The sequence below is a fragment of the Myripristis murdjan genome, chromosome 7 (genome assembly GCF_902150065.1).
Source record: "Myripristis murdjan chromosome 7, fMyrMur1.1, whole genome shotgun sequence".
Taxonomy (NCBI): Eukaryota; Metazoa; Chordata; class Actinopteri; order Holocentriformes; family Holocentridae; genus Myripristis; species Myripristis murdjan.
In genome coordinates this window covers 27,652,803-27,671,456 of record NC_043986.1, presented here as the reverse complement: position 1 = coordinate 27,671,456, position 18,654 = coordinate 27,652,803, and the positions used below count along the sequence as shown (strand labels likewise).

The following is an 18,654-nucleotide window of genomic DNA, read 5'->3' as shown; positions in this document are numbered from 1 at the left end:
AGGGAGAATGTGTGATGATGATTTCCATTTGGCCTACTGACCTTGTTGAAGTGGTCACCAATGACCTGCCAGATTCGAGACCACTGCAACCTGATGCGGTTCATGTTGTAGTAAGAGATTTCCACAATCTTCTGCAGGCTGAACATCCTGGGCTGGTGGGCCGAGGCCAGTTCATCCATTGAGACTGCACACAGCCACCGCACAAAGTCCACTGGAAATAATGAAACAGCAGTACTGCCAATTAATCACTTTTTCTAAGAGACACAGGCAGAGGACGCGATATCACACGGGAATCAATGAAAAGTAAAAATGACACACTCACCAATTGCATTTCCATCTAGCCTAGTGGAACCAGTGAAGATTCTGCAAATTGAAAAAAGGGGCTTAAGTTTTTGGAAGTGACAGTAACATTTTGACACAAACCCACTAGCTACTGTGAGTTGAATGATTTGAAATGATTCAGAACAGATGTGGGTCAGTTTTGCAATACACTGTTCATGTTATGCACAGGAGTGTTATGTATATCATCTCACCTGTCTACAGCCACCACTACACTCTGAGAGCTGGTCTCTCCTACTGACTCCTGGATGTGAGCCATCTGTCTCTTGTCCTGACTTCCCACAAGAGTGCCTGCAACACCGCATACATTTAACATGAGATAATGTATGCATCACACACACACAATCAAGATGCGTTACTCTTAAAAGCAAAACAGACATGGTATAAATGAAGGATGTCTCTGTGCCGTTGTATGTCTGTCACTGAGAAGACCAAATGTCTCCTTTATAAAGTTGAGTTTAAGTGTGGATTAGGGGTTTGAGTGTGAATATAAGACAATAAAATAAATGTCCGCTAAAGATCAATAATAAAAGTATGAACATGTGCGTGTCTCCTACCCAGTCCCAGCGGCATGAACTCTTCTGTCCCGACGGGGAAACCCTTGATGCCGGACTCCTTATCTCGGACCACCCCTGAGATGTAGCGCGTCTTCACCCCTGTGCCAATCAGCTGCGCAAGCTCCAGCTGGCTGATGCACCTCAGGATCTAAAACACAGAGACACGCCCCAAGTTCAGTCCCACACAGTGTTCCAGTCCTACAAGGGCTCAGGGGTCAGAGGTCACTGGTACTGGTCTTAAATACATACTCAGAAGGGGATGTCACACAGCAATTTGGAGGCTGGGGTGTAATATGTCTCATTTATTGGTTTAGTTCAAAGGAGGTTTAGCAGCTAGTGAGTTATTCAGTAAGGTAACTGAGGTATTGACTAATACAGTCAACTTGTTATCAATAATCAAGTTCCAAGTAAAAAATGGTGGAGGATTACAACAAGAGTTACAGTATCTACCGGTAAACAGGATCCGACAGAGTATATTGCATCAGACATTGTGACATACTACGATATTATACAAATCATTTTTAGGAGTTGTATGTGATAAGGATTTTAGAAAGGTTGTGTTAATCTGAGAATAGCTTTGCTGTGACTATAAGAGATTGCAGATTTGCACACCTATTATTATAGCATTTTTCTTTCAAAACCCTTTTTTTCTGTACAATACTCTTAATTTCTTTTTTTCAACTCTCTCTCTTCTTCTACTTTAACTGTAAAGCATATTGGCCAGACATTGAGGAGGTTTTTTGTAACATTGCAACATTTCCCCTTTTTAAGATGCAGTGCAATCTGCCGGACAAAGGTGTCCACAAATTTACAGAATTGCTTTTGTTAAAGTTTAGCAAATCTGTTTATTTTTTTTCTGCCTCCTGCAGGCCTAGTGAGTGTAAACCACAGCAGCAGGCACTCACCTCGTGCCAGGAGTTGCCCAGGTAGTTTCCATCAGTGTGAGCCACAGTGATGAGGGTCTTGATGGTGTCGATGTTTTTCTGTTTCATCTCGGTGATGCTGGAACTAGCCGTCAGCAGGGTGAACCGGGCCAAGGCTTGGACGTACGCATCACGTTCCAGCTACAGAGTGACAGGGGATAAACCTGGTTACTGCACAGTCATGGTTTCAAGCGGTTTTAACCAGTGACAAGAAACTGCACAAAATCCATGAGTGAAAATCTGCCACTCCCAAACTTTACTGACTTCTATCATTCACCAACTTGGTGACTTGATTTGCACATTTGTACCTGGTTTGGATTTTCTCTTCCATTGCTAATTGTCAAGTGGTCCTCTGGACCCACAATTGCTTTGCTTGTGATGATGATTCAGCATTGTAGCCTAGCAACAACACTTGTACTAATGACTAAGTGCAGTGAGATGCTTTCATGGGTGATAACTGGACATTTTAGTGTTGGCCACAACTCTCATGGCCACTCAAATGGGCACTAGATCCATCTAAATCATGTAGCTGGTTTGAGAATAAAGCAAAAATCTAAATCATGAGCAGTGTTGTGGAAGTTATTCAAAAACAAACAAACGATAAAAGTTACTCATTACTTTATTAATTTACTTTATTTTTTTTCTCTAAAAGGTAATTTGATGACTAATTACTTTAATTTTGCCTTAATTTTGAAAACCCAGATCAGTCTTTATTAGAAAGAGAATACAAGTTTTGAGGCCAAATTGAATGCAACACAAGCAGGCAAGAGTGATTTGATCAGTAGCCAACTACTGTGATTTTGAAGTGTAAAATTTATAGGCAAACAGTTCAAAAGAGCTTGATTCAAAAAAGGAATATTGCTTTTTAATGAGGGCAAAAAACTGAAAAACCAGGTATGTCTTCAAAAGTAAGAGGACAGCACTCTCATGGGGAGGCGGCGTTGTTTGCTGTTTTTGGTGTTTAGTGTTTGGTCGAAGTGTTAAATTAAGTGTAACAAACATAAATGATGCCAGTGTAAGCCCGAGACAATGCCTGTTCTGTGAATAAATGCCCATGAGACCTGCATGTTGAAGATGCAGGCGATCCTGATGGCACATCGGATGCCCTCCAGACACAGCGAGGCCACCTCTGGGTCGTCGCAGTCCTGCAGTCCCACGCTGAAAGCTGCCAGCAGGGGCGTCCACGCCAGCTGCAACGTACAGAAAACATCAGGAGAGCACTCATTTCATGCAGTATTACTTTTACAATGTCACTTCTTGTTCACTTCTCAGGTCTTAAATTGCACTCAGAAGATTTGATCTACCGCAATCAAGAATGTAAAACGGACTGCAAAGGTAAATGGTTAATGTGATATCATACCTTGAACATGGGTCTGACATGCTCCAGGTGAGTGGCACTGAAGAACGGGGCCTGAGCGTGGCTGACGGCCTCCATCAGAGCCTTGGCCGTCTTTGCCATCTGCTCCATCTCCATGTTGTACAGCAGACGCCGCTGCTTCTCACTGGCTACACCTGCAGGAAAAGACAGCACATTTTTCAGTCGTTTTTTTTTGTGGATGTCTAGCATTCCAATACAACAAACAGTGGACAGATGATGAAGAGCCTGCACGATCCCACAAGACAATATATCACTACTCTGCTGTCTCTGTTTACACCGGTGAAACAGGCTGTGAGTTACTTCCCTGCGCTTCACAGAGACAGATGTTTCTTTGACGCAGAGGTTTATTTGAACAAGCTGTCCTGATAGGATATGAATGTGATGACCGAGCACTCACTTTGCTTGCTGGATTTGGGAGTAATTGAATACTCCTTGCTCTCCTTCATGGCGATCTTCTTGCCCGCGATCTCATCATATATGGAAGACAGATACTCTTCGGGCAGATCCTTACTGTCGTTGATGCCGCGGTTCATTTTGATGTACTGCTCCTTTGTCATTTTGTTCTTCACCTATATAAATGAAGAAGAGAAGAGGATGACTATGGCCTAATGTCCTGCAACAATCACTATAACATATTAAACATAACCAGGTATGCTAATGAATTTATAAATTTAACTTATTTTATTAAGCAACAAATATTTCTGTGACAGCATACTCTTCTTCATAGAATACATGGGTGGTACAGATAAAAACTGTTTCTTGAAGTTTTAAGAAAATGTTTTTCTAATTAATATGCAAATGGATGCAGCGACATGCTCCAACATCTAATCAGATCATTTACTCCATATGGCTAAGCTATGGTGTTATGAAGTTTCTATCGTGTATTGTTGTTCAGTTAATGTGCCTCCACTCACAGCGACAGACACAGACACCATGATGAGGAAATGTCTCGCAAACCATTTAACATGCTGGTGGGGCAGAGGCATTATCAACTGCTCTTACCTGTGGACTGTGTAGGTCTGTGGTGAGCATAATTATGGAGTACGCCAGCACATAGGCAGTGTCTGCGCTGGCAAACAGTGTCTGTCTGTAAGAGTAAACACACGTCAGAGTGACACTTAATAGCAGAACTGGACACACATGTTGTCATCAGCTCTGACTGACAAGCACCAGAAGTAAACACACACTCTTCTCTGCCTCTTACCCCTGATTGCACTCCAGGTACCGTGCAGCGAACTTCTCCATAAGCCGGTCGATCTTCTGGGCCTCCCCTGGCAGCCGGAAGCCCTCCAGGAAGGCTCGGAGCGCCGAGACAAAGTCCCGCCCGCAGAAGTCCAACTGGTCCACGTAGCAGTACATCACCTCTTTGTTGAACTTGATGTTCTCACCCAGGAACTCTCCCACCTGCGTCTGTGGAGGCGGGAGTTGGGGGAAATGAAGCATATTAACTTTTCTTTTTTGTATTACATGTTTCCTGCTGGCGTGCAGTCTGATGACTGAATTGCTGTGAAACTTGGGGAACTTATCTTATCTGGGTAAACTTGGATTCTCTTTTTGTGTTGTTGGTTTAACATTACTGAAGAATACAGCTTTGAACAAAGGGGTTTTAGACTGCACTTATTAGGCTTGTTAGACTGTTCTATTATTTGCTCCTATCTGGTCTTTATATAGGTTTAATATGAAAAGGAGAATCCCTCACCGTGTCCAGTCTCTCCTCCTGGTGTAGGAACTGGGCGATGTCCTCAGCTGTGGAACCCAACATTCCCTGGTCCTGCAGGTACTGGATGCCTCGCTTTGGCTTCTTGTTGAAACTGGGGAAAGAACGGACACATTCACATTTTCTGCCAGACAAGAAGATACAGTACTAAACTGCAAAATTTCAACACCCTGAGGCAGTTTCACAACCACAGATTAAGGCTGATTCAAAACAGTGTCAGTCAAATATATGTTAGCTCTGCATTTTAGATTTTAGTTTAGTTCGTTATTTAAGTTCAAAACCAGGTCAAATCCCAGAGGCTCACAGTTCGATGCCATGCTCGATGATGTCCTTCTGCTGTTTGATGACCTCGTACTGCTCTGGGTGGTCCGGCTGGGAGGCAGGGACACTGGAGGAGACGGTGGAGTCCAGCGAGCTGACGCTGTCCCGACGGCCCGACAGATTCTCTGGCAGCTTCAACTCGCCTGCTTCACCTTCAGCTGGACGCTCCTGACCTGCAAACACATCACACACACAAGGATGTAATAAATAAGGCACATTTAAATTTAATTAGGTTTCATCTCACCTTACTTATAACAGCACTTCCAGTACTTCCTTCCTTCATTTTTAAGGACAAATGCCTCTTGTTTATTTGTCTACCTACACATGTTCATCGTTCATGTACTTATACTTACCCAGGTTAGCTTGCAGGTTTGGGTTGACATACATGTCTTTGCTCCATTCCACCATGCATTTGAGGATGGACACCAGACACTCAAGTCCCTTCTTACGCAGACTCAGCTCCTGCGCAAGTAAATGACCACCGATATCAATTAAAAATGTCACAGGCACTTGTTAAGGGTGATGACAGCACAACTGCTTGTTCTGTTAGTCATCTTATAGTTTAATTTTTGGGTCATTCCCTGTCACTGAGTGTATAAATATCCAATTTAATTACCATTTCTACTCATCAAAACCTGTGCTCTTACAGTGCACATAAAACTGGGAACAATAAGTGAATGTCAGAGGATGAACCTGAAGAGGGGTCATCCCCAGCTCCTGACCGCTCCTGCCCTGGGCGATCTTAGACAGGTCGTTGACAAGGCGCTCGAAAATGTTGGCAGCGTTTAGGTCGCAGTCGTAGTTCACGTAGATGTCAACCACACACTGGGCATCTGGGGGAAACAGAGGAGGAGAAAAATAAAAAAGAGGTTCATCTCCATCACAAAGTGGCACCAGCAGTCAAAATGGAAGATGGTATATGTGTTGCAGAAGAGTAAAAGAGAAGAGAAAAAAAGCAAATCATGCTAAGTAAGCAAAGCCCTTGAAGGAAAAAATAACTTTAATAGACTAGGTCCATGCTATTTCAGAGACACTGAATGATAAACTTCAATTACTGACTTTTTTTTTCTAAACTGGATGAACAGCATTTTGTCAATAAACTCATTTTGGCTCCTCACACATAGGAGGCCATTAAACACTGGTTGAAGCATTCAGTGTTTACAATAACAGCACTACTTACATCAGTGTTGCAGAATTTGAACAAAACAAGTGATTTATAAATAGTAAACTGACAATAAACTAAAAGCCTACAAGGTAAATGTTTAACATGCCATATAAAGTCAAAACAGGGTTACACATAATAAAACAGGGAAACAATAGATATGGGAAGACAGAGAAGCAGCTGCAACAGAGAAAGCGTGGGTGTGTACCTGCACAGATCCGTGTGAGGGTCTGGATGACCATCCACTTGTGCTCAAAGGAGCTGGAGGACGTCTCCAGGATGGTGAGGAAGATCTCCCTAAAAAACACCTGAGGCAAAGCAGAGGAGAGAAGAGGCACAACGGAGGAGATTAGGTGGAAAGTGATTGCTGGAACGCTGTCCTCCGTTGCAGCTCCTCTGTATAATTAAGACTGATGACACAGCTGTGTTTTAATATAAGAATCTGGCTTCGAGCAGCTACCGACTTATTATGACTTTAGGATTTTATTGCTTCATGGGCTCTCTTAATGACATTTAATGAATCTAAATTCATTAGGCATGCCGCGGAGGGGGCATATGACCTGGGGACTGTCACTGCAACGCTTTTACCAAGAAAGGTGCACCACAATGACTGTTCCTGGCAAAAGCTTAGAACTACTTCTTCTCTATTCAGCACTATTTCACAAAGATGACATTCTGTACCTCGATCTGCATCTTCAGGTGGACCTTGAAGTGCGAGAGCAAGGTGAGAAAGATGGCCAGCGAGAGCTCGAACACCTCGGGCACGGAGGAGACGCCGTTCTTGGACAGCGCCACGCACAAGTACTGCTTGATGGCGTTGACGAACATCTCGTGGGTGCGGAACACCGGCCCGGCGCCCTGCAGCACCGAGAGCAACAGCTGCAGGGAGACCACTTTGGAGCGCAACTCATGGGACCTGGAGGAGGAGGAGGATGGGATAAGGAGCATGGTATGCACACATGATTTAAAAAAAAAAAAAAAGATTTGAAAAGGAGAGTCATTTCCACTCTCTCCTCTCCACCGCTTGCTGTTACATGATCGTTTTATGATCAACACTGTAAAGTCACTGCTGTAAGGGGATACCGTGACCTTCAGACTGCTGAATTTTGGTTGTTTGGACCTGACATATCCTTGTTGTTACATTCACTGTAAGCTGCTGTAGATCAACGCCTCAACTAAATGACTAAAGTGAAAATGTAGAGGCAAAACACAAGGGCACAAAGGAATGTATGCTACATATATAGCATTGTGTGCTCTAAAAATTCATATGTCTGGTCTATAATTAGTGTTGCACAGTCCCACAGTCCACCGTTCCAAGTTAAGGACAACAGAGGATACATGGATAAAATGGTATTTAGGCCAGACAGCGCTCTCTGTGAGGCGGTGCAAGGGCTCAGCTTACCCTGGCCTATTCACTCCAGCTGACCCTGGGTTTAATGTTACAGTAACTGGAGATGACAGAGCTACATCAGGATGGAAAAGCACAAGTTAACCTGTGGAGACTGAGGTGGAGGGTTGTGCGTAGACAGGTGGCAGCTGTATTTATTTTGGCAAAGTGTACACAATGCTACGGGAAAAGAGCTTACAGCTTAGAAACCAAGATCACGTCCAAGTGGCCTTTTAGAGCAGGAGGACTCATAATTTACGTTTTCCTTTCAAAATATAGCAATGTGCCTTGACAAATGATCCTAAAAAAAAAATCTACTCATTACAGAAATTTGACCATCTGGGACTAGCTAAGAGTTGAGAGGCATCAGGAATGTGCTGGCTTAACTTATGCTGGCTTTAGAGAAAAGGGCTGGGAGTTGTAAATAAAAAGCAAAAAAAAAAAAAAACCCAGCTCAAGTGTGTTTCATGACTAACTTTGGGTCTGGTGGTCCGTCTGCGAGCGGTTTCATGGAGAGTTTGCACAATGAGCGGAACACCAGGAAAGCATCTTTCTGCAGGATATGAGAGAACCGGGCAGCAGTGTGGGGTCCCTGCAGAGCCTCCGCATCCTGAGACAGAGGGAAAGATGAACACGCTTTAATACGCTGTCATCACATCTACAATAGGCAGATAAATGCTGTTATTGGTCTACGCCTACGTTTTTTTTTTTGCCCTCAAGACACTGCCATATCGATTGAGGTTCATGGCGGAGCTCTTGAGGTTTTCAGAGGTCCTGAGGTTTATGGCAGCGTGCCCGGCCGAGGTCACGCCAGTAATTCCTCTCTCTTGCCCAGCTACAGAGTTAGAAATCCCCGTGTTCTTCAACCACCTCATAACATCACCACTTTATTAACCATCCCCTTGGAGCGGCGATGCTTTACAATACACGTTTCTCTTTTGGTAAGCATTTGAGATGGCATCCTCTCTTAGCTGTAAAAAATTCAATGATTCAACTCCCTCGCCTGTGCACTTCAGTGTGAATGATCAGAGAAACCAAACAATGTGGATGTTCAAGGATATTTTGTTTCATAAAAACAAAGTAAAAAAAAAAAGAGAGAGTAAACCTGCCTGTCATTTTTCATCTAAGTTACCTTAATGTGAGAGGACAAGTGATGAGAAAAATAAACCTGTTTTTCTTGTGTAATTCAACTTCCACCTGTTATTAAAAGGGCACATGATAACAGAAGCAACACCCTATCTAATAAAAATGTAACTGATTCCACAGGTGGTTACTGGAAGATCCATAATATTCCTGTTATGCCGCTCACCAGCATATCTGTTGAGGAAACAGAAGCCCGGTCCTCGATGATGCCGTTCATCTGCTGGCCCTCTGCTCTCACCCTGGGTGGAGCCACCTCCGTCTGTTCAGGAACTGGGTGCGCTGGGTGCTCACCTCCTGGAAGAGACGTGATGAATGACATCTGAAGTCTTATTTTAACATTTACGGTAAAAGAAGATGCAGAGAGGAGAACAAAGAAGATAACAGAGGCAAAAGCTTGGACCTTGAGCCGTGTGTTTCTGTGTCGGTGGCTGTGACATGTACTGTCCCTACTCACCTCCAGTCCCTGCTGACGCTGCTGGATTTGGACTGCCCTCTGGTTTGTCCCCTTCCTCGGTCGGCCGGCTCGCAACAGGAGGGGTCTCTGCCCCTTCATCTTCAAAAACAGAATCTGATGACGGTAAAAAGAACGAAGAGAGCATGGTTAAAAGGGCAACCTTATGAAAGCCGATGAAAGTTTTACCATCCCCAAATTCCTGTGGATTGGTTGGGATATATGTATAATCAGATAGTAAGAGAGAACACATAGGGAACTGCAGGAAGCGTGGACAGATGTTAAGCAGTGTAAATGCGACTGGTACCTGTTGACGGAGCAGCCTGGCCTGACGCCGTTTCTCCATCCACTGGAGCCTTGCTGTCCTCCGGTTCACCGTTGATCGACGGCGTGTCCGGGGCCACGGGCGTGGAGCTGTTGGTGTTGCTGAGGTCTGGAGTGCTGGCTGCTGGGGACGGCGACGGGGAGCTCTGGGGCTCCGGAGTGGGAGTCTGGTCGGACCGAGGGGAGCCAGACCTCCGACCACCCGGGACTGGGGACGGGTTCTGCTGGGGTGGACGCAATCTGTCCTTCTCCTGCTCCTGGGCCTCCAGAGCCTGTAGAGACAGCAAAGAGGAGGAAGAGTCATGTAGAAAAGGGTTTGACAAGGTGGAACATGGGCGTTGACGTCAGTAGAGTGATAGTCACACACCAGCTGACAGACCATTGCAAGATTAACACTGACAACATCAACTCAGGAACTGTTCAATATACAATGGTGGAAAAAAGTTTTCGGACACCCTTAAAATTTTACACAATCTCACAATCTCAAATATTATCATGAAATATTTGTGGAAAAATCTTTTTTGTGTTTCAAAAGATGTGGCTGCATTAGACAGATACAAACAAATACAAATTATTTTTTTTTTTGTTTATTGTTTACAAGAAAAACTAACAAAACTAAATTCTTGAGAGTTTAATCTTTATCTTCAGGCGTGTTTCCTGCGTTAGGTTCCTTGTTTTAGCCATTTTTGTTTCTGAAGAACTTTCAAATGTGCTGTCTTTATATAGACACAAAGCTTGGCAACAAAAATTTTAATTTAATAAAAAGAACAACCTTCATCACTGTTACCAAAATGACCCAATACTCAAAATTTCTTATGTATTTTTATGGAACCAATCAATTTTAAGTTTTTAATGGCTTTTTTAGGATTTGTTTAGTATTTTGGCTGTGACTGTACTAACAGAAATTGCACTTGAAGACCTAAAGAGTGATTTGTTAATGCAAAATTTCACAAATGCATGGGGTGTCCGAAAAGTTTTTTTCCACCACAGTAAAAGGTCCTATCCTAAAGTTCTCATTAGTTCAAGTTTTACTTTGCAAAAAAAAAAAAAAAATTCTTTTATTAACATTATCATTACTATTATTATTAGAGCTGCTTAAAAAATAAAAGCTTTAGTGAATGTTTGTTCACATTTTTTATTACAATGGGGTGTAAAACACAATTTAGTAAAAACAGGGTTACAGTAATCATGCTGATCCCTGTGCATGATGCAGTCCCACACAGCGTCCATCAGTTGCAAATACGTTGCCCTTTTTCTTTTGAGTATTATTAGCCATGAGGCCGCAGCTCTACAGGAGGCTGTGCTACTCCTCTCAACGGTCCCTCCATGGAAAACCCTCCCAGCAGTCGTGCTCTCACGACTTTGACAGCAATAGCTGTCTGGATGGCATCACTGTCTGGAGTGGGGAAACTGGAGATGAAGTTGATTTGGGGGATTTTGCTCTGAGCTGGTTGAGGTGGGGTGTAAAGGGTGGATTCATGTAATGGAATAATTTATAAACATAAATGAGGGATGGTGGTAAAATGAAGCACTCCCTCATGTTTCATCAAAATTTCAATGGAGACTGAAACCTAAGAGATTATTACAGGGTGCTGATGAGATTTTGTGTTTGCTGTAGGATCAATGTGTTATTATATTCTTTACATGGGCCCTAAAAATAACTCATCTCAATAACTCTTATCTGAATGATATAATGAATATTTTTTCATTCGTTAAAAAACAATTCTAACCAACTTAACCCTAAAATATTGTTGTTCCTCAAATGCATTTTTATTTTTAGGTATTTTTTTGTCATTTTTTGCAACAGATGGGATAATCAGTGGAGTCGTATATTAAACATACACTCTGATTAACACTATGCCAAACCGTGTAAGCATTTTTCACTGTGATGTGAGCCAATAAACTGGGGAAATGTGAGCATCTTGTCCTCCTTGACTTGATGAACTGGGGTGTGCTCCCTTTTTACACTTTTTGTATATCAATCAGGCAAACTGATTTCATGTCAGGTTTTGTGGGTTGGACCTCATCTAGCGGAATTCATTTAGACCAGCGTATGCCAAAACAGGTGCGCTAGAATGAATTAAAGATGTAATTTGTTATTTTCAGTCATCTTTTTTTTTATTGTGAGTGAGTGCGAGCCTCTGTGGCATTTTCTTCAAGTTTATGCCTGGGAGGGTCAACACACCCCCCAAAAAAAGCTTAAACAAAGCGCAAGGTAAACACTTTGACTTTGGAGAACGCTCAGCAGTAATCGGCTCTTTTCACTGCGTGGTGCGATGAGCTACACAGCGCAATGATTTTTTAGTAACTCTCTGCTGCGCATCATGACTCACAATCCCTCTCAGCTGCTCTAAAATCCCAGTAAAGCACAGCCTTTAGTGGATTATCATTTGGGACCAAATGCCAAATGCATAGCTCCTCTCTCCTAAGTCTAAAAAAAAGGGAAAAAGTAAAAGTGTTGAATGGGACTAACAGCCTGGTTCTCCATGCGTGTGAAGATGACATTGAGCATCTGTGTGAGCGTGGCCTTGGCCGTGGTCTGGTTGATGAGGTTGCGGCTGGCCAGGTAGATGTTGTAGCAGGTCCTCACAGTCAGGAGCACCGTGCCCTCGTGGATCTCGATGTGCGGCGAGGTCACCGTCGTCAGCAGGGCCTGGTCAGGGCAACGAGGAAATAGAGGGTTATCAAAACAGGACGTCCTGTTTAGACGATACGGTTGCTGCTGATTCACCGTCACACTTCTACTTTTGCGGCATGTTGAAGTGAATATGTATAAGCTTAGTCAAACAGTGTTAAGCCTTAGAATGTAATCGGGATAGAGTCACTTAAAAAACACCCATCTGTGCTGGAACCACTTTGCTTTATTCAATCTACCCACAATACACTGACATTCAGCTCTCCTTCAGCGGTGTGGGCACGCCACACAGATGTTGACGTCCGTCCAATAAATCTTTTGTCAACAGTGATAAAACTGCCTGCTTGATTTAACAGGAGAGACTTTGCCCTCTCCAACCTGGATGTGTCTTTCATTGTAACACCAAAGGGAAACTTGGGAAAGCAACAGTTATGAATCACTCCTGCCGCACAGTCACAAAACAGGTAATCAAACCAGATCAACCAGTGAGTACGGCTGAAATATCATGCTGTGTAATAGACAAAGGCAGGGAAAGATGGTGAAAAAGTACACTGCTCGGAATAGTACTGTAGAGTTAAATTACAAATTGAGCATCCCCAAAGCTGGTGTGCTGTATATTCCATCCTCGTGGATCCAAAAACCCAGCAAATGTTGCTGCCATGCCTCCACTTTAGAAAACATCTCTCAAGGGTAAAGACGAGATACTGAAATAAATTAAATTCATCATTGTAGCCGACTGGCCTTCAGGCTCACAGAGATGTAACAAACGAGGACTTTCACCTCAAAAAACATCCATAGCCATTTTCAAAAAAAGAAAAATTAGTTAACTGAATTACAAAAGTCACCATTTATAAAACACAGAATATCCTAGAAAGCCAAATGTAAGAGAGAATGTGTTTGGATTTCATGCCAGAAATTGTTTTGCAAGAGAAGGCATCAATAATTTTTCAGTAATCTTTGAAATCAAACTCCTCAGACTGATCAAAGGGTTGTCATTGAAGTACAGATTGAAAGTGCAATCAGGGACAACAAAAAAATAACAGTAAAGGGCTGGGCAAGACAGCGGAACATAATGAAACAGTAGGTTTGTCCCATCTCATGGTGCATTCACATGGATCTTTCTTAAGAGGAAGAAGAAGAGGAGAAGAAGAGGATTGTGGGGGCTCTGTGGAAAGATACGTTCTGGGACTTTTTCTCCGCTCAGCTACCAACATTTTGGTTGCCTGTCAATCTCCAGCACTTTGAAATCTTGGCAAAGGTAAATCCCCACCTGCACTAGATTGTTTTATTCTCAGTATGTTTCCACACTAAACAGAAGATGGAAATTTCCCATTGAGGCTGTGTAGATGGAAGTTTGTGCCATTTAAGATGGTCTAAATAAAAGTCCCCACATAAGTTGTTGATTTTGATTGGTCAACCTTTTTTGTTCTCTCCAGCCCCTTTCATCTGAAGGGAGCAGAGAGGTCCATAGCTGTGTTAGACACTGGTAGAGGTTCAGAACAGAGATGAAAATGATTTTCTCAAGAGATGTTTGACAGAAACAGCCCAGAACGGCCCAGAAACAGAGGAGTGCAGAGTCTCGGTGCTGACTGACTGGAATTTGCATCTTGATGCCCAAACACACAACAACACCACCAGTGATCCCTACAAAACATGTGAAGGCAGACAGATGTTCACATCAGGGCTGAACCCACCTTGATAATCTGCAGCTGGACTCCCTCATCGGTCTGCGGGCCCTGGAAGCAGCTACAGATGGTTTCCACCAGCCGGTCGATCAGCCTCTTGCCTGGCGCTCCGCTGTCGGGGGCGTTTCCCGTGATATGTCCGTACGCGATCAGCTTCTACCATGGACAGACATCGCACGGGTTACAGCAGCACAGAGTGGACAGCTGTGGCCCAAATGCATCTTACAAACTCATTCTGACCAAGTTTTGAGTGTGCACTATGAAAATGCAGTATACTCAAGAATGTCAACAAACAGAATCAATTGGTATTTTGAGAGTGCGGTTCATGCACCGGCTGTCCCACGATGCAATGTGGTGTGGAAAGAGAGGAGCTACTCGGGGGGCAACAGTCAAATGAGAAGTTAATGAGGATAAACTGAAATATGAGTTGAGATGCAAGCTTGTTTGTTTGTTTGTTTGTTTGTCTGGCAGCTGTTCCTAATATTCGAAGTCAGAGGGTGGCACAAGACATCAGCAGACATGTTGAATCGTTTACGGCTAGTAAAACGGTGCAGCACACCCCTATGTCAGAGTGTCAGGGTTCGGTGTGTGTGTGTGTGTGTGTGTGGAATGTAGAGCCATTGTTCTAGGCAGGAGGTGGACGTGTATAACAGGTATAACAAGATTACAACCCGTCTAACCTCAGGATGGAAATACAACCCACAAATTGTCCTTATGACAAACTTTAGAGAGACAAAAAGAGATGCTTAAGGGAAAAATTAATTAACAGAGTAATTCTTTAAGGTAATTTATGTATATGCAGGTGTAGGATACTGCAGAGGCCTGTGTGTGTCTGTGTGTGTGTGTGTGGTATATACCACTGCAGTGAATATTAACCTGCAAACAGTCTAGGGAGGTGCTGACTATCCGGGGGGACTTTGATTGACAGGCCAGTTCGAAGGGCAGCACATATTTGTCAGCCTCGATGTAGTTGGCTCTGGGTGGGACCACTGTGCCATCTCTGCAGGGATGAGAGAAAAGTAAACACCACCGTAAACTGGAGAAGCTCCCAGCAAGGAAAACAGCACTGGTAATATATAAAACCAGTGCCAGTGTTTGAAAGGATTCTTCCGATTCAACTTAACCTCAGTGGTAAAAACAATACTTGAATAACAGATCAAGTCCCGTGTGAGATGGTTTATTATGTCCGTTTACATTTGAGACCGATTTGCTCGGGTATACAATTTAAAAAAGGAATTAAAGCTTTAGTAAATCATAAAATATGTTAATGTAATGATGTGTTTGCTGCAGAAAAGCACATTACCTTAAAGCGAATGGTAGTTTTAACTGCTGTGATACTCAGCAGTTATGAAAGGTGAAAGTCACCTCTGTTGCAAAGCGTAGTGAGCAGCTAACACGTCTCTGCAGCCAAAAACGCTGCTCAGGAGTAGGCCTACCCTCTAGTGCTCACCTCACTCGAAAATGTGAAAGGTAAAGCTTGCATTCATTCAGGAAAACACGTAGTATTTGCATGGAGGTTTGACAGACAAGCATACTTACTTTTGTTTCTCAAGCTCGGCTTTGATTTCATCTATGAGGGGAAACACAGGAGATCAAATATTAGTGGAGTGAAGAACTTTGACCTTTACAGCTCACATCAGTGATCAGCGTCTGATCTGCGGTGATGTGACACTCGATCTGGGGGTTACAGGTCAAAGTAATGACAAATCCGACTACCGTAACTCCAGTGATTTCCTCATAAGCTTCTATGTTTGCTGGCATTTCACCCGGCAGACTGTTTCTATTGAAGCTGAGGGGTCTATAACCTAGATTATAGATTAACTTTGGTGCTACTGCTGATCAAGACTAAATCAAATTGAACAGGCTCCTTGAGTCACTCAATCTTCCTCTCTCCTCCACAGACTACTCCTGTCTGTTCTCTGCACTACCATCTAAGCCTTTCTGCCTCTCAATCAATTTCAATCTATTCATTTTTTTCCCACACCAATCTGTCCATAGCTGCAAACATACAATTCAACTAATGTATTGATTAAAGTGGCCAAAAACACACAAGTGGATGTCCCTGTCTTCACAATGAGTGATGGTGCACAATAAATGACCAACCATCACTACTGAGGCTGGTATGATTCATGAAGTGTGGCAGCAAAAAAAACTCCCTATATCAAGTGGTAACAAAGAGGAAATAGTCTTGTGTAATATTCACTAGAAATGTCATAATCACTGTTACAATGCTGTTGAATGTTTACTACCTAACTACCCCACTAACAGGAGTGTTTGACTGTCCTTTCATAAGAAAAAAATGTGACACCTCTTTTTTTTTTAGTCCATGACAGGTAGGCTAACGTTGGACCTACATATAGGCTAAATATAAATTACAGATAGTTCAAGGTGTTAGTCAAGAGCCTGGCTAACCTCTCCACGTTCCACCACAAACAGTCAACAATAATAAGATCTCTCTCTTTCCACTGCATACCTCATCTGATCATGGTCTGATCCATGAAAAGCAGCCTGCAATCTACAGCGTAACAACTTGGTCATTTGATCAGTGGAGTGAGTTCAGTCAGTGTGTAATGCTGGGAAACAGGAGCTGCTCGCCCAGTGTACTCACTTTACACATATCCTAGATGGGCAACATAACAATGAGCTCTTTTAAGTAAAATCAGCAGTAGTTCTTTATTTACACAGTGGGAACAGCTTCTATAAAGTCAACATACTGTATAGCAGAATAAACTTAAATTTCATCAGTCTAAGACAGGAACTACTTTTTCTCTACATATCTTTAAATGGCTTATTGCACAGGTAACTTAAAATGTAATCAATAGTTATTATATCTTTTTATCTACATGCGACACAGAACCTGTACAAATCAACCACCATTTAAAGTGAGCAGCGGCCACACCGAGGAGTGCTGCATGCCAACTTTCTAGTGTCATGAATAATGAGAGAGTGTCACCTGCAGACAGACAGAGAGCAGACAAAGCAGCTCAAAGCACACACTAACATGTCTGCCTGTCTCTGAATGACCCACATTGGCTGTCAGTCAGCTTAACCAGATAAAGGTTAAGATGATATTTAATTTTCTGACTGGGCAGCCACACCCCTAAGACCACCCACTGACATTCTGCTTGTAACATAATAAAGAACCTGTGGAGCAGCCACAGCAGGTTGAAGCACAAGTCAACTTGTTTGCCCATTTCTCAATGACCTGTGCAAGAGAGAGAGAGACAAAGCCACCCCAAAACAAAAACAAGTGCATCCAGACAGGTACTTCTGGTGGGAAGAATGTTCCATTTCAACAGGAGGGACAGGAAGCAAGTAGCTGGAATGATCTGTGCCACCATTTCTGCTTAACAGCGGTGTCAGAGCTTTTATCTCTGCCATCAAGCTGTACATGTCATTGTTCTGCTGCCTCATAGACCCCCATTCAAAGAAGCAACATGACAGGGAGGTGGGCGCACAAAATGGGCAGGGCAGCGTGATCCCTATATAAACAACAACAAAACACACACGCACACACACTGAACTGAACTGGTGTAATACTATCCGGCACTGTGTTGAATGGAAAAGTTTAGTCGTCAGAGCATCCTGGAGTTAGATTGCCTGTTTGTGTGATCGCAGGCCAGGAGTGGGCTCTGGCTAGGTGACAGTGCTACGTACAACACACTGATTGGTCTGTTTAGCTAGCTAACCTAGCTAACACTGGCTACCTATTTGATTGCTTAATTTACGGAGCTGACAGTGAAGACGTACATATGAATTCAGGGCGTTAGCATATAGCAGTAATTACGTTTATGTGTTTGTGTGTGTGTGTAAGAGCGGGAGGATACGGGAGCAGCGACAGGACGTTTACCTGTGAACGTCAAGCAGCAGCTAGTTAGCGGGCTAGGTTAATGTTAGCCAGCTTTGACAGCTGAACGGATGGGGAAGGCCATTCATATGCTAATGCTAACGCTAGCTGGTTAGCTCGCTTCTGTCAAAACAGACGGTGGCCAAAACGTTTCAGTGAAGCACCGAATAAAAGTCACCGGTCCTCTTCTGTCCACAATACAAACACAGCTACTTACCGAGCGCCACCTGACAGGCTTTGCGCAGCTGGCTGTGCTGGCTCCGCTTCACCTCCTTGTCGGAGAGGATTTTTTCCAGCGCCCTGGACAGAAACATGCTCTTGGTTTTAGTGTTCTCTGCCTTCGACTGCGACTGCTGCTGTGACTGCTGATGGTGCTGTGGTTGTTGTTGCATCTCTCGCTCGTGTAACTGCCGCTCTTTCAGGCCGTCATCGCTGGCCTGGCCCTGCGGATACGCAGGTGTCGGGGAGGGTAACAAAACCAGAGCTATTTGTGCCGATCCGGTAGCCACCGAGTTTGTTGGGAGCTGCTACCTCAGCACAGCGCCGCCATGTTGGCTCCACGTCACGTCACGTGATCCTCAGCTGTCTGGGGTTTTAACGTCCGATACCGAGCGCCTTCGTGTGTCAGAACTGCGTCGATAGACACACAAATTTCCTATAAAACGTTTAAAGCAAGTATACCTGACAGAACATTATACAATAACGTCAAACATACCGCTGAACGCCTCTGGGCTTTCCAACAGAGGTAAAATGACGACCAGGTACAAGCTGTGGAATAGTGCGCC

At 43.5% G+C, this 18,654-nt stretch overlaps 1 protein-coding gene across 1 annotated transcript in view; it reads right to left on the bottom strand.

Annotated features, from left to right (window-relative positions):
- The window catches only part of arfgef2 (ADP-ribosylation factor guanine nucleotide-exchange factor 2 (brefeldin A-inhibited)), a 29,496-nt gene extending 11,078 nt beyond the window's left edge, over window positions 1–18,418 (bottom strand). Inside the window, exons 1-25 of the mRNA XM_030055511.1 lie at window positions 18,087–18,418; window positions 15,562–15,592; window positions 14,899–15,022; window positions 14,032–14,178; window positions 12,176–12,355; window positions 9,686–9,974; window positions 9,382–9,495; window positions 9,094–9,221; window positions 8,261–8,394; window positions 7,079–7,313; window positions 6,606–6,705; window positions 5,929–6,068; window positions 5,589–5,697; window positions 5,219–5,408; window positions 4,897–5,008; window positions 4,402–4,607; window positions 4,200–4,284; window positions 3,595–3,766; window positions 3,180–3,331; window positions 2,881–3,009; window positions 1,802–1,960; window positions 897–1,044; window positions 534–630; window positions 323–363; window positions 42–211 (exon numbers count right to left, since the gene is read on the bottom strand). Of these exons, the coding sequence (XP_029911371.1) occupies window positions 42–211; window positions 323–363; window positions 534–630; window positions 897–1,044; window positions 1,802–1,960; window positions 2,881–3,009; window positions 3,180–3,331; window positions 3,595–3,766; window positions 4,200–4,284; window positions 4,402–4,607; window positions 4,897–5,008; window positions 5,219–5,408; window positions 5,589–5,697; window positions 5,929–6,068; window positions 6,606–6,705; window positions 7,079–7,313; window positions 8,261–8,394; window positions 9,094–9,221; window positions 9,382–9,495; window positions 9,686–9,974; window positions 12,176–12,355; window positions 14,032–14,178; window positions 14,899–15,022; window positions 15,562–15,592; window positions 18,087–18,261 (3,567 nt within the window). The 5' untranslated portion in view covers window positions 18,262–18,418. The remainder of the gene's footprint in view (window positions 1–41; window positions 212–322; window positions 364–533; window positions 631–896; window positions 1,045–1,801; window positions 1,961–2,880; window positions 3,010–3,179; window positions 3,332–3,594; window positions 3,767–4,199; window positions 4,285–4,401; window positions 4,608–4,896; window positions 5,009–5,218; window positions 5,409–5,588; window positions 5,698–5,928; window positions 6,069–6,605; window positions 6,706–7,078; window positions 7,314–8,260; window positions 8,395–9,093; window positions 9,222–9,381; window positions 9,496–9,685; window positions 9,975–12,175; window positions 12,356–14,031; window positions 14,179–14,898; window positions 15,023–15,561; window positions 15,593–18,086) is intronic.
- Between the last annotated feature and the right edge of the window lie 236 nt (window positions 18,419–18,654).